Consider the following 11,200-nt stretch of genomic DNA (forward strand, 5'->3'; position numbering starts at 1 on the left):
GGTGGGCTGAGATGAAAGCACGGAGAAAACGTTCTAACTTTGAATGAAACGTTCCGTTTGCCCATTGAACTCGGGTTGAAAGGCAGATGAAAAATCCAATTTAATCCCAAAGGAACTGGCCAAGGCTCTCCAAAACCAGGCAGTAAATTTAACTCCTCTGTCAGAGACGATATATGAAGGCATCCCATAAAGATGAAAGATCTCCTTAATGAAAGTTGTGGCAAGACTGGGAGCAGAAGGTAGGCCTGGGAGAGAAATCAAGTGACACATTTTAGACAACCGATCCACCACTACTCAGATGACTGTAGAACCTGTTGAGGGAGGCAGTTCCGAGATAAAATCCATAGAAAGAGAGATGTAATAAGGGCCACCAAGGTGGAGTAGTTACGAATGAATTGGCTACAGTAATTTGTGAAGCCCAAAAAGCGTTGGGTGGCTTTAAGACCAGAGGGCTGGGGCCACTCAGAGATTATGTAGCCCAGAAATGGAACTTGTTTTTGTTCAAGTAGACATTTCTCCAATTTTGCATATAGACAATTGTCCTGTAGACGCTGTAGCACAGCTTTCACATGGATACGATGGGTAGGTAAGTCTGGTGAGAAAATAAGAATATCATCCAGATATACAATAACACAGACATACAGAAGGTCGCGGAAGATCTCATTAACCAAATTTTGGAAGACAGCTGGGGCACTGCATAAGCCAAAGGGCATTACAAGATATTCATAATGCCCATCCCTGGTGTTAAAGGCAGTCATCCACTCATCTCCTTCCCGGATTCTTATTAAATTGTAGGCCCCTCTGAGATCCACTTTGGTAAAAACATGAGAGACTAGCAGCCTGTCAAAGAGTTCTGAAATTAAAGGAAGAGGGTATCAGTTCTTCACGGTGATGGCGTTAAGGCCCCTGTAGTCGATGCATGGATGGAATGAAACATCTTTTCTCTTATATTCACCGACTGACACAGCTCCTCTCTGTAACTAAATGGGTTTGTTAGCCTACCACTAGGAGAACTAGGCAAAATTGTAACACAATACACAGAATTGTCAGTACCGCCCACAGGGCGGACCCTGTGCTAACAGCCCTTCCTGCTGCCCCAGCAGCCTCAGCCTCAGTTTTATTTTGCCTAGTGAAGGAGAATGACCTAGGAACCCTGCGGGCCCTTTGGTCCATTTTTTTGATGCAGGATTTATACTTTTGCGCAAGATGAAAGATCCTGGGATCTTCTATCAACTGCCGGCTGGGTGACAGGCTGGTTGAGTTATCCTTGTAGTCCCCCCAGTCCAGCCTCGGCAGGCCAGGACATACCTCAGCTCCAGAGGTGGTCGGTGAGCTTTAATGCTCTGGTGGTTTTTATAACCTCTCCTCTAAGCATGGCTCCACCCAAGGCCCTATCAGGGAACCCTATATTAACCTGTGCACTGCAAGCCATCGGTGCTGATCAACCATTGTGTATTAATTGTGTGTCTGGCTTCCTGGTTCCTGCTTGCAGTGTGCTCTATGTTTGACGCTGTTACCGACCTTGGCGTGTTCTCAACTAATCCTGTCTACTTGTGACCTTGACCTTTTGCATGTCCCTGACCATCCTTGTCTGCCTCTGACCCTAAACCTTTGGCGTGTACTCTGTTGTTCCTGTCTGCTAGTTGCCCTCACCTCTACCGTATCCCCTTACTATCCTTGTCGTTCCAGCCTGCTGCTTCCTTCTCCTGTAGACTACTGTGAGCGTGAGCTGTGAGACCCTAGGGGCCGCGACCTGGAGCCAAACTGCAGCGAAGTCCATCCTCACCACTGGAGGCTCTGGCGAACACCCGCTGGCTCTTAGACTCCGCGCCCTGGGGAATCTATGCTCCAGCTTCCATTGGGATCTGTGTTAGTGATCCTGTAGACCTGTGTGCTGAATCACCCTGGGTACAATCCGCAGCAGTCAGTCCTAAGGTCCACTACCTAGTGGTGCACTTCTGACTCCTACGGGGTGCATCTGTCACCTGGTCTCAGGTGACCTGACACCTATTTTTTCCCTAAAAAGAAAAACCCGGCTCCGGCAGGTGAGTTGGATCTCCTGATGAAACCCTTTTGCAGGTTTTCCTGAATGTATTCAGACATGGCTTGTGTCTCTGGGATAGATAGAGGGTCAACTCGGCCTCTGGGAGGAAAGGTCCCTGGTAAGATATCAATGGAGCAGTTATAGTCTGTGTGAGGAGGAAGGCGATCAGTGGACTTTTTGCAGAAAACATCTCGGAAGGACTGATACTGGGAAGGCAACATGGGAGTTGTGGAGGTCTCAGCCAGAGGAATGGAAGGAGGTGGTAGAACCTTGGAAATACATTGTTGCTGACACTGAGGACCCAAAGCCAATACTTGTCCAGAGTTCCAGTTAAGATGCGGGGAGTGTTTCTGCAACCAAGGAAGGCCCAGGATGATGGAGCTGGAGGATTTAGGCAGAATTAGGAAAGAGATTTCCTCCTCATGCAAAACCCCAATGAGTAACACAATAGGAGGGGTTTTAAACTGGATGGGGCTCATTGGCAAGAAGGAGCCATCTACTGCGGTCACGGAGAAGGGTATAGCCAAGGCAACAAAGTAAGCCAAAGTTTGTTCAATTTAAATTCCCGGCAGCTCCAGAGTCCACGTATGCAGTGAGTTGATAGGCATTTTGAGCTCAGTGGATAGACACGGGAAGGGTGAAAGAAGTGAAGCTGACAAAATCAAAGGATCAGTCTAGATCACTTCCCTCCAAGTGACCTAGACCCTGGAGTTTCCCGGACGGACTGGACAGGAGTTCAAAAGATGTCCATTATCACCTCAATAAAGGCACAAGCCCAATCTCATACGCCGGGCACATTCCTCTGGATTGAGGCGAGTTCGCCCAAGCTGCATAGGTTCTTCCAACGTGTGAGAGGTTGAAGATGGAGAGGATTCCACAGGTTTTTGGACTACCTGTGCTAGACGGCCAGCAGGGGGACGACTGGATCTGAATTTCTCCAGGACCCGCTCTTGGAAGCGAATGTCTATTTGAATGCACAATGCGATTAAATCATCCAATGTGGTAGGAATGGTGTGTCCAGCGAGTTCATCCGTTACACGCTCAGATAGGCCTTGCCAGAAGGTAGCAATAAGAGCCTTATTATTCCATTTGAGTTCAGCGCCCAGCGATGATACATGCGACTTTGGTGCGATTAGTTGGAAAATGGTGGCTGGAAAGTTGAAAGTGGATGGAACACTGATTAATGAAGCCTTAGGGTCGCCAGAAAGACGAGGTGGCAGCAGCAGATGCAATCAGGGATTGCCAGGTGTAGGTGGTAACACGGAAGCAGCTGAAGCAGAAATGGGAGGAGCTGAAGTTGCAGCGAGTTGCAGACGATCCAGATGGAAGGCAAGATCCTGTAGAACCAACATTATCTGCTCTTAAATTGGCTTGCTGGAAGTTAAGTCTCTGAACTAGATGTTGCATTTGATCCTCGGTCAGTGGCTGACTCTCTGAGGAGCTCAGTGCTTGAGCAAACTGTCACGGTACTACTATAGTGAGCCCGCAGGTGACACACGATCCCCCAGGGCGTGAAGTCTAAGAGTCAGCTGGTATTCTGCCAGGGACCCCCTCACGAGGGTTTGGGCTTAGCTGTGTTCACCCTTCTCGCTAGGGGAGTACGAGAAGACACTGTCAGATAAGGATGGATGGATGGATGAAGCAAAAGAGAGCCGGATAGCAAGCCAAGGTCAGGGCGGGCAGCAGACAAAGTAATCAGAAGGACTAGCCAAGTCGGTACTCAAGAGATCAGTTCACAAGAGATCAGGTTAAAGCAGGTTACACGAAGGGAGCTCAGAAACAAGTGTTGCTCAAGCAACCAGAATTGGTCTGAGAGGAATTTAAATAGAGAAGCACTGGACAGGAAGTAGCAAGAAGGAATGACACAAGTAAGCAACAGGTGAGGCTGTCGATACCCATAGCTGCAGAGTGCAGCAGAGCTTAACACAAGCTAGTGGAACAACAGGTGCCAGCCGACCTACAGCAGTAAAGGTAAGACACACAGCGAGACAGATGACAATCTATAAAACACACATCCTAGCATAAAATGTCCACATAAATTTTATATAATAAAATTTCCACAACACACCCATTTAGGAGAGCACCGTGTCTTCTTCTATGGTGGATTGACGGACTGCAACCACTATCTGGTCGAGTCCCCCAACTTGAAACCCTAACCAAGGCATTATCACCCCCTGCATTATGTCTCTACCCCTCATAGTGTATGCATACACAAAGCGTTTTCCGCTGTACGCCCATACACTGTGTCGCCAGACAAAACTGCACAGAACACTCTCATGCCCGCTTTCTCTACAGAACAGTGTGGCTTCTCTCTGTATCTAGATGTTTCAACAATATTGTGGATGCCTCCCGTTTACTCTCTACCCAAAACTGTATTACAGTATAAAATTTCACAAACAACTGGAATTAAATTTAAAAACCAAAGGAATTTCCATTGCCCTTTCAAAACACAAGTCCCTTTGCCCACATGCTCATTTAAAAAGACCACAAGCTCCTCCCACCAACTTTCTGTAGAGACATCACATCCTGCAATAGACTTCCATCTCTGCTGAGCTCCAAAAACCCATCAAACTGGTTTATTTACATATCAATGGACAGGAAGAGGGAGGGGGAGGTGAAGCCTAGCTTAATTTCCCCTGAATTTCAAACTATGTCTATCAAAACATTAAAAAAAAATCTATGGCTAACATCATATAGGAAAATGTAACATCTCTTAAAAAAAAAACAAAAAAACTTTTGTCCAGGAAAGGGGGAAATATATATTGCAAATTGGAGGGAATCCCCTTCTAATTCCATATCCCATGGGCAGTCAGACAACTGAAACTCCTGTAAAAAGATGACTCAAGGAGGTCAACCAAAGCCTTTTTTTCCTCCTGCAAGCTATACAATACAAGATGCAACTAAAGCGATAAAACCCAAAACAATAGGGGAGGGGCATGAATTATCCTCTGAGCCCTTGTACACACGGTCGGAGAATCAGTCGGAATGTGTCTTATCGGACCGTGTCATTGGATAATCCGACTGTGTGTGGTATGCATCGGACTGATTTCGTCGGAATATCCGTCGGACCCAATTTTCCAACATGTTGGAAATATTTCCCGACCAACTGGGCCGATCGGACATACTCCGATCATGTGTAGAGAATTTTGATCGGACCAAGTGCCACGCATGCTCAGATCAAATTCCTACATCAAAGCTATTGCCTACTAGCCTGAATGTAGTCCCATCGTAACGAAATTATGTCATCACGTTCTGAAAGATCGGATTTTTCGCCAACTTTGTCCAACCGTGTGTATGCAACAGTTTCGGACAAGATCCGACGGACAAAATCCAACGGATTTGGTTGTGGAAATCTCCGACCGTGTGTACAGGGGCTAAGAAACTCAAAGAAAATGCCCAAACAACCAAATCTAAAAGAAAAACACACCGCTAAAAGTACAAAAACTCACAGTCAAAGTTAGTCTCACTATCCACTGAAATTCAGTGCAAAGTAGAGACCCCACCTGAAAACCGAAATTCAATACAATAAAACACAATGGTTTTACTGAAAACTTAATAAAAAGTACAAAAATAGCTAAACCTGAAAAGATTGAATTCACTTAAAAGCAAAACAACAAAATGGTGAGGGTGGCTCAGACAGTATGGAAACTGCACCTCTACAGACCAAAATCACCTTTTTACCACAGAACAGAACGTACTACTTAACTGACACTAAGCGTTGAAACCTGGCCGAAAAGCAGAGAAATTTCACCAGAACCAAAACACAGCAGACACAAAATGGAAGTCAAAACAAATGAAAATCAAGCCACGACAAAATGGCTGACGAAAGCTGGACCACGACCACATGGTAGATGAAATCTGGACTACAGCAAAATAACCAACGTAAACCTGGCCACATGGTGATTTAACACATGGAAATGCAATTGCTGAGCCCGCCAAAACCAGCACAACCCGAGATTTCTTCATTAGGAAGCCAAAATTTCTCCCCAGAAAAACTGGCTACACAATTGAGACACCAAATGAACACTTAACCTGTAGACAAACACTTTAGGCTACTGTAACTGGGGCCCCTGGCCAACCAAACAACATATTCACAAATTATAAAGTTACATGAAACACAAAATAACACGGCACAACCATACACTCTTGTCATGAAATAAAGCCCATATGCCCTCTCTGAAAGCTGGAAGGTCACCAGACACACAGGGCAATTCTGCTTGCATGTTTTCTAAAAACATTAGAGCTCCCTCATGCTGGCGCCGAAAACCAGGACAGCGCGTAGCCCTTTCAACAAACAGCTCCTATTGTAAGTCATGCAACAGCCATGCGTGGCCGCCCTTCCCCCTCTCAGCCACATGACCACTTGAATTTGCAGCAGCCATTTTCAAAAGTAACTTTCAAAACAACTTCAATACAAACTATCTGTGTCTTGAGTCAGTTAAACACCATACACAACTCACACATCTCCATTTATTATATGCATCACAAACTTATTACACAGCATCAGTTACTTACACAAACTGCTCAGTCACACACAAACATTCCTAGTGGGGGTTAAAAGTTGCCGAATATCGCAGCAAAAATGACGGTAAAGCGCACTTTACTACCGATGCCGCCCGTGACCCAGTGTGAATGGCGCTTTTGAGGAGCCTTTCAGGCGCTTTTGAAGAACTTCCCATTCATTTCAATGGAGAAGGGTGTTTTTTCACCGCCCTGCCAGTGCACTGCTCCAGTGTGAAAGCATTAATTGATTTTTATGGAAATGGGTTTTCGTGAGCTTTTCAGGTGCTTTTCTTTGCAACAAAAACGCCTGAAAAATCACATCAGTGTGAAAGGGGTCTTATAGTTAAAAGCTCTGGATGCCGACAGGAGGGCAGAGGAGGATTGGTACTGCCACTGATGTGTCCAGGTCTCAGGCAGACTCAAACCCGGGCAGAGGATTCAAAACCCTGACTGCCCGGGTGAGCCCTGGACAGGTGAAAACCCTAGGACTGGGTGATATCAGCCTGTAATACCCTGGTAACTTCCCCGTCCTGTATTTCTCTCCGATAATGTTCCTTCTCTGAGCTGCAGACACAGTTCCTGTATCTAGGATGTATTTATGGAGACTCTGGGGTTCAGCTGGCAGCAAAATGCTTATTTTCTCCATAGGCATCTGGGGTATGTGTCTTAGGTCAGTCCCATACCCAGATCTAGCGAGATCTCTGACAGGAATTCTCCCGGGGTTACTAGTTCTGATGTTTCCTGGCAGTGCCAGGTGGAGGGATATGTCTGTATAGTCTCAGACCCAAGACAAGAAGAACTCTCCATATAGTATAGATCTATAACATCTCTCAATTTATTACATAGCATCGGTAGACATGCACAGTGTATCTTCTCGGTGCTTGGTTCAGCCGCAATGGGCGTGATGATGTTAGAGTGTTATACTCCGCCAAAAGAACTGACATCATCACATCAGAGATCAGATAAATGATCCAGCACCTGATGACCTCATCTGTGGTGCAGTTGTTTTATATATAATTTAAAGGGACAACGCTGCATATTTTAGAGGAATTCTGCTATACCTCATATCTGGGTATTAAGTGAGCAGTTTCATAATTACTTATTTCATTTCAGCGTGGAATCAGATTATAGTGGTTTGATTTTTATATCTGATAATGTGATTGGAGCACAGACTTTTACATGTTGATAATATCCTCCAACTTTGGAACCTTAAACAGAAAGTGATAAAAGACAGTTCTTGTTGTGTCCTCACTCTTTGACTAAGGTCCATGAATAAAGAAATGAACTGGTAGGCAGTGTTAATTTAGTCAATTAAAACCAACTAAAACATTTTAGTTGACTAACTTAATACCATTTTAGTTGACTAAAATACGACTAAAACTAAAACAAATTAGATGACTAAAATACGACTAAAACTAAAATAGCATTTTAGTCAAAAGACTAAAATGGGACTAAAACTAAAATGCCATTTTAGTGAAAAGACTAAGACTAAAACTAAATTGAAATGTGATGTCAAAATTAACACTAGTCTGTAGTGCATGTTCAAACCTCAATACCATAAATAATAACAAATTAGATCTTTCATTCCAGCAGTATATAATGAGTTTGGAAATTGTAGAGAAATGCTTAAACACTGCATTACAAATTTAACTACACCCATTAGATTTTAGATGACTAAAATTAGTTTTAGTCGACTAAAATGTACTGGAGATTTGGTCGACTAAATATGAGTAAAACTAAAACACTAACAGAAGACTAAAATGACACAAAAACTAAAATGCTATTTTAGTCCTAAGACTAATGCCGCGTACACACGACCGGAAAAGAAAAGTTCGATGTGAGCTTTTGGTCGGAAATTCTGACCGTGTGTAGGCTCCATCTGACTTTTTCTGTCAAAATTTCCGACCTGGTTCTCTGGTTCAGACGAAAAAAGTTCTTGATGGAAATTCCGATCGTCTTTATGCAATTCCAACGCACAAAATTCCACGCATGCTCGGAATCAAGCAGAAGAGGCGCACTGCCTATTGAACTTAATTTTTCTCGGCTCGTTGTACATCTTGTACATCACCGCGTTCTTGACGTTCGGGATTTCAGACAACATGTGTGTGACCGTGTGTATGCAAGACAAGTTTGAGCCAAAATTCCATCGCTAAAAAATCCACGGTTTTCTTGTCAGAATTTCAGATCGTGTGTACGTGGCATGAAACTAAATCGAAATTTACTGCTAAAATGAATACTGCTGGTATGAGATCAGAGGACCCATTTACTAGTTACTTTGAGGGGGGAATTGTAAGATCCTCAGAGACAAAACTGTCTGATGTGGGCGGAGTCCTGATTTAGGGGAATCAATCTGCTCATGTCTAGTAATAATCTTTTTATTTCTATTTTAGTAGATGGACGGGAGATGAGGAAAACCTCAGAGGATTGTCTCACTTTGTCTCCAGACTGTGAAGTAGAAGATGAGGACATCACACAGTATAGTTCAGGAGAACACCCGACTACCTCAAATGCCCATCCGGCACCACACAGTGTAGATGGACCATCATCTTCCTCTTATCCTGAGGAACCTCAGACTGTGAGGGACGGTGCCGTCCTTGTAACAGATAAGAAGTTTTCCTGTCCTGAGTGCGGGAAATGTTTTTCCCTTAAGTGGTATCTTTCCAGACATCAGAGATCTCACACGGGGGAGAAGCCCTTTTCCTGTCCTGAGTGCGGGAAATGTTTTTCCAGTAAGTGCTATCTTTCCGTGCATCAGAGATCTCACACGGGGGAGAAGCCCTTTTCCTGTCCTGAGTGCAGGAAATGTTTTTCCCATAAGTGCTATCTTTCCGTGCATCAGAGATCTCACACGGAGAAGAAGCCTTTTTCCTGTTCTGAGTGTGGAAAATGTTTTTCCCAGAAGTCCTATCTTTCCAAGCATCAGAGATCTCACACGGGGGAGAAGCCGCATTCCTGTCCTGAGTGCGGGAAATGTTTTTCCCTTAAGTGCTATCTTTCCAGGCATCAGAGATCTCACACAGGGGAGAAGCCGTTTTCCTGTCCTGAGTGCGGGAAGTCTTTTCCCCAGAAGCGCAGTCTTTCCATGCATCAGAGATCTCACACGGGGGAGAAGCGCTTTTCCTGTCCTGAGTGCGGGAAATGTTTTTCCCAGCAGTGCTATCTTTCCATGCATCAGAGATCTCACACGGGGAAGAAGCCGTTTTCCTGTCCTGAGTGCGGGAAATGTTTTTCCCATAAGTGGTATCTTTCCATGCATCAGAGATCTCACACGGAGAAGAAGCCTGTTTCCTGTCCTGAGTGCGGGAAATGTTTTTCCCATAAGTGGTATCTTTCCGTGCATCAGAGATCTCACACGGGGGAGAAGCCCTTTTCCTGTCCTGAGTGCGGGAAATGTTTTTCCCGTAAGTGCTATCTTTCCGTGCATCAGGGATCTCACACGGGGGAGAAGCCCTTTTCCTGTCCTGAGTGCGGAAAATGTTTTTCCCATAAGTGCTATCTTTCCGTGCATCAGAGATCTCACATGGAGAAGAAGCCTGTTTCCTGTCCTGAGTGCGGGAAATGTTTTTCCCGTAAGTGCTATCTTTCCGTGCATCAGAGATCTCACACGGGGGAGAAGCCCTTTTCCTGTCCTGAGTGCGGGAAATGTTTTTCCCAGAAGTCCTATCTTTCCAAGCATCAGAGATCTCACACGGAGGAGAAGCCCTTTTCCTGTCCTGAGTGCGGGAAATGTTTTTCCCAGAAGTCCTATCTTTCCACGCATCAGAGATCTCACACGGAGGAGAAGCCCTTTTCCTGTCCTGAGTGCGGGAAATGTTTTTCCCAGAAGTCCTATCTTTCCAGGCATCAGAGATCTCACATGGAGAAGTTCTTTTCCTGTCCTGAGTGCGGGAAATGTTTTTCCCAGAAGTCCTATCTTTCCGTGCATCAGAGATCTCACACGGGGGAGAAGCCCTTTTCCTGTCCTGAGTGCGGGAAATGTTTTTCCCATAAGTGCTATCTTTCCAAGCATCAGAGATCTCACACGGGGAAGAAGCCCTTTTCCTGTCCTGAGTGCGGGAAATGTTTTTCCAAGATGTCCAATCTTTCCAGGCATCAGAGATCTCACACGGAGGAGAAGCCCTTTTCCTGTCCTGAGTGCGGGAAATGTTTTTCCCAGAAGTCCTATCTTTCCAAGCATCAGAGATCTCACACATAGGAGAATCCCTTTTCCTGTCCTTTGGGTACAGTGTCACACGACCACGCAATTGTCAGCTAAAGAGCTGCAGTGCCATATTGCAAAAAATTGCCTGGTCATTAAGGGGGTAAATTCTTCCGGGGCTGAAGTGGTTAAACAATTGCTTTTACAAACAAATCCAGTTTACAAAGTTAACTTAAGGAGAGCAACTTAACAAAAAGGACAAAACCTCCCAAAAATATCTTGTATGTCTGCAAATTTCAGGCTCCACTTCCTGTAGTAGTGTCTATTTGTTGTTTGTTACATTAAAGTTCATTTAAAAATAAAAAAGGTGTGGCGTTGTGAAGGACACATGTTTCTTGTGACAGTGGAGCTCCAGCTGCAGAGATTCACAATAAAGTTCAGAAAAAAAAAAAAAAAGAAGTGGAGTGGAGGTCACATGCTTCCTGTCATCGCTGGAGCTCCACTCTGCAGCCAGA

The 11,200-nt window shown here is 44.8% G+C and overlaps 1 protein-coding gene across 1 annotated transcript in view; it reads left to right on the forward strand.

The window, feature by feature from the left end:
- The window catches only part of LOC143933018 (uncharacterized), a 31,941-nt gene extending 20,960 nt beyond the window's left edge, over nucleotides 1-10,981 (forward strand). The window contains exon 8 of the mRNA XM_077455935.1: nucleotides 8,943-10,981. Coding sequence (XP_077312061.1) covers nucleotides 8,943-10,742 — 1,800 coding nt within the window. The 3' untranslated portion in view covers nucleotides 10,743-10,981. The remainder of the gene's footprint in view (nucleotides 1-8,942) is intronic.
- Nucleotides 10,982-11,200: the final 219 nt, after the last annotated feature.

The sequence above is a fragment of the Lithobates pipiens genome, unplaced genomic scaffold, assembly GCF_037356315.1.
Source record: "Lithobates pipiens isolate NorthernLeopardFrog02 unplaced genomic scaffold, aLitPip1_a1.2 Scaffold_27, whole genome shotgun sequence".
Lineage (NCBI taxonomy): Eukaryota > Metazoa > Chordata > Amphibia > Anura > Ranidae > Lithobates > Lithobates pipiens.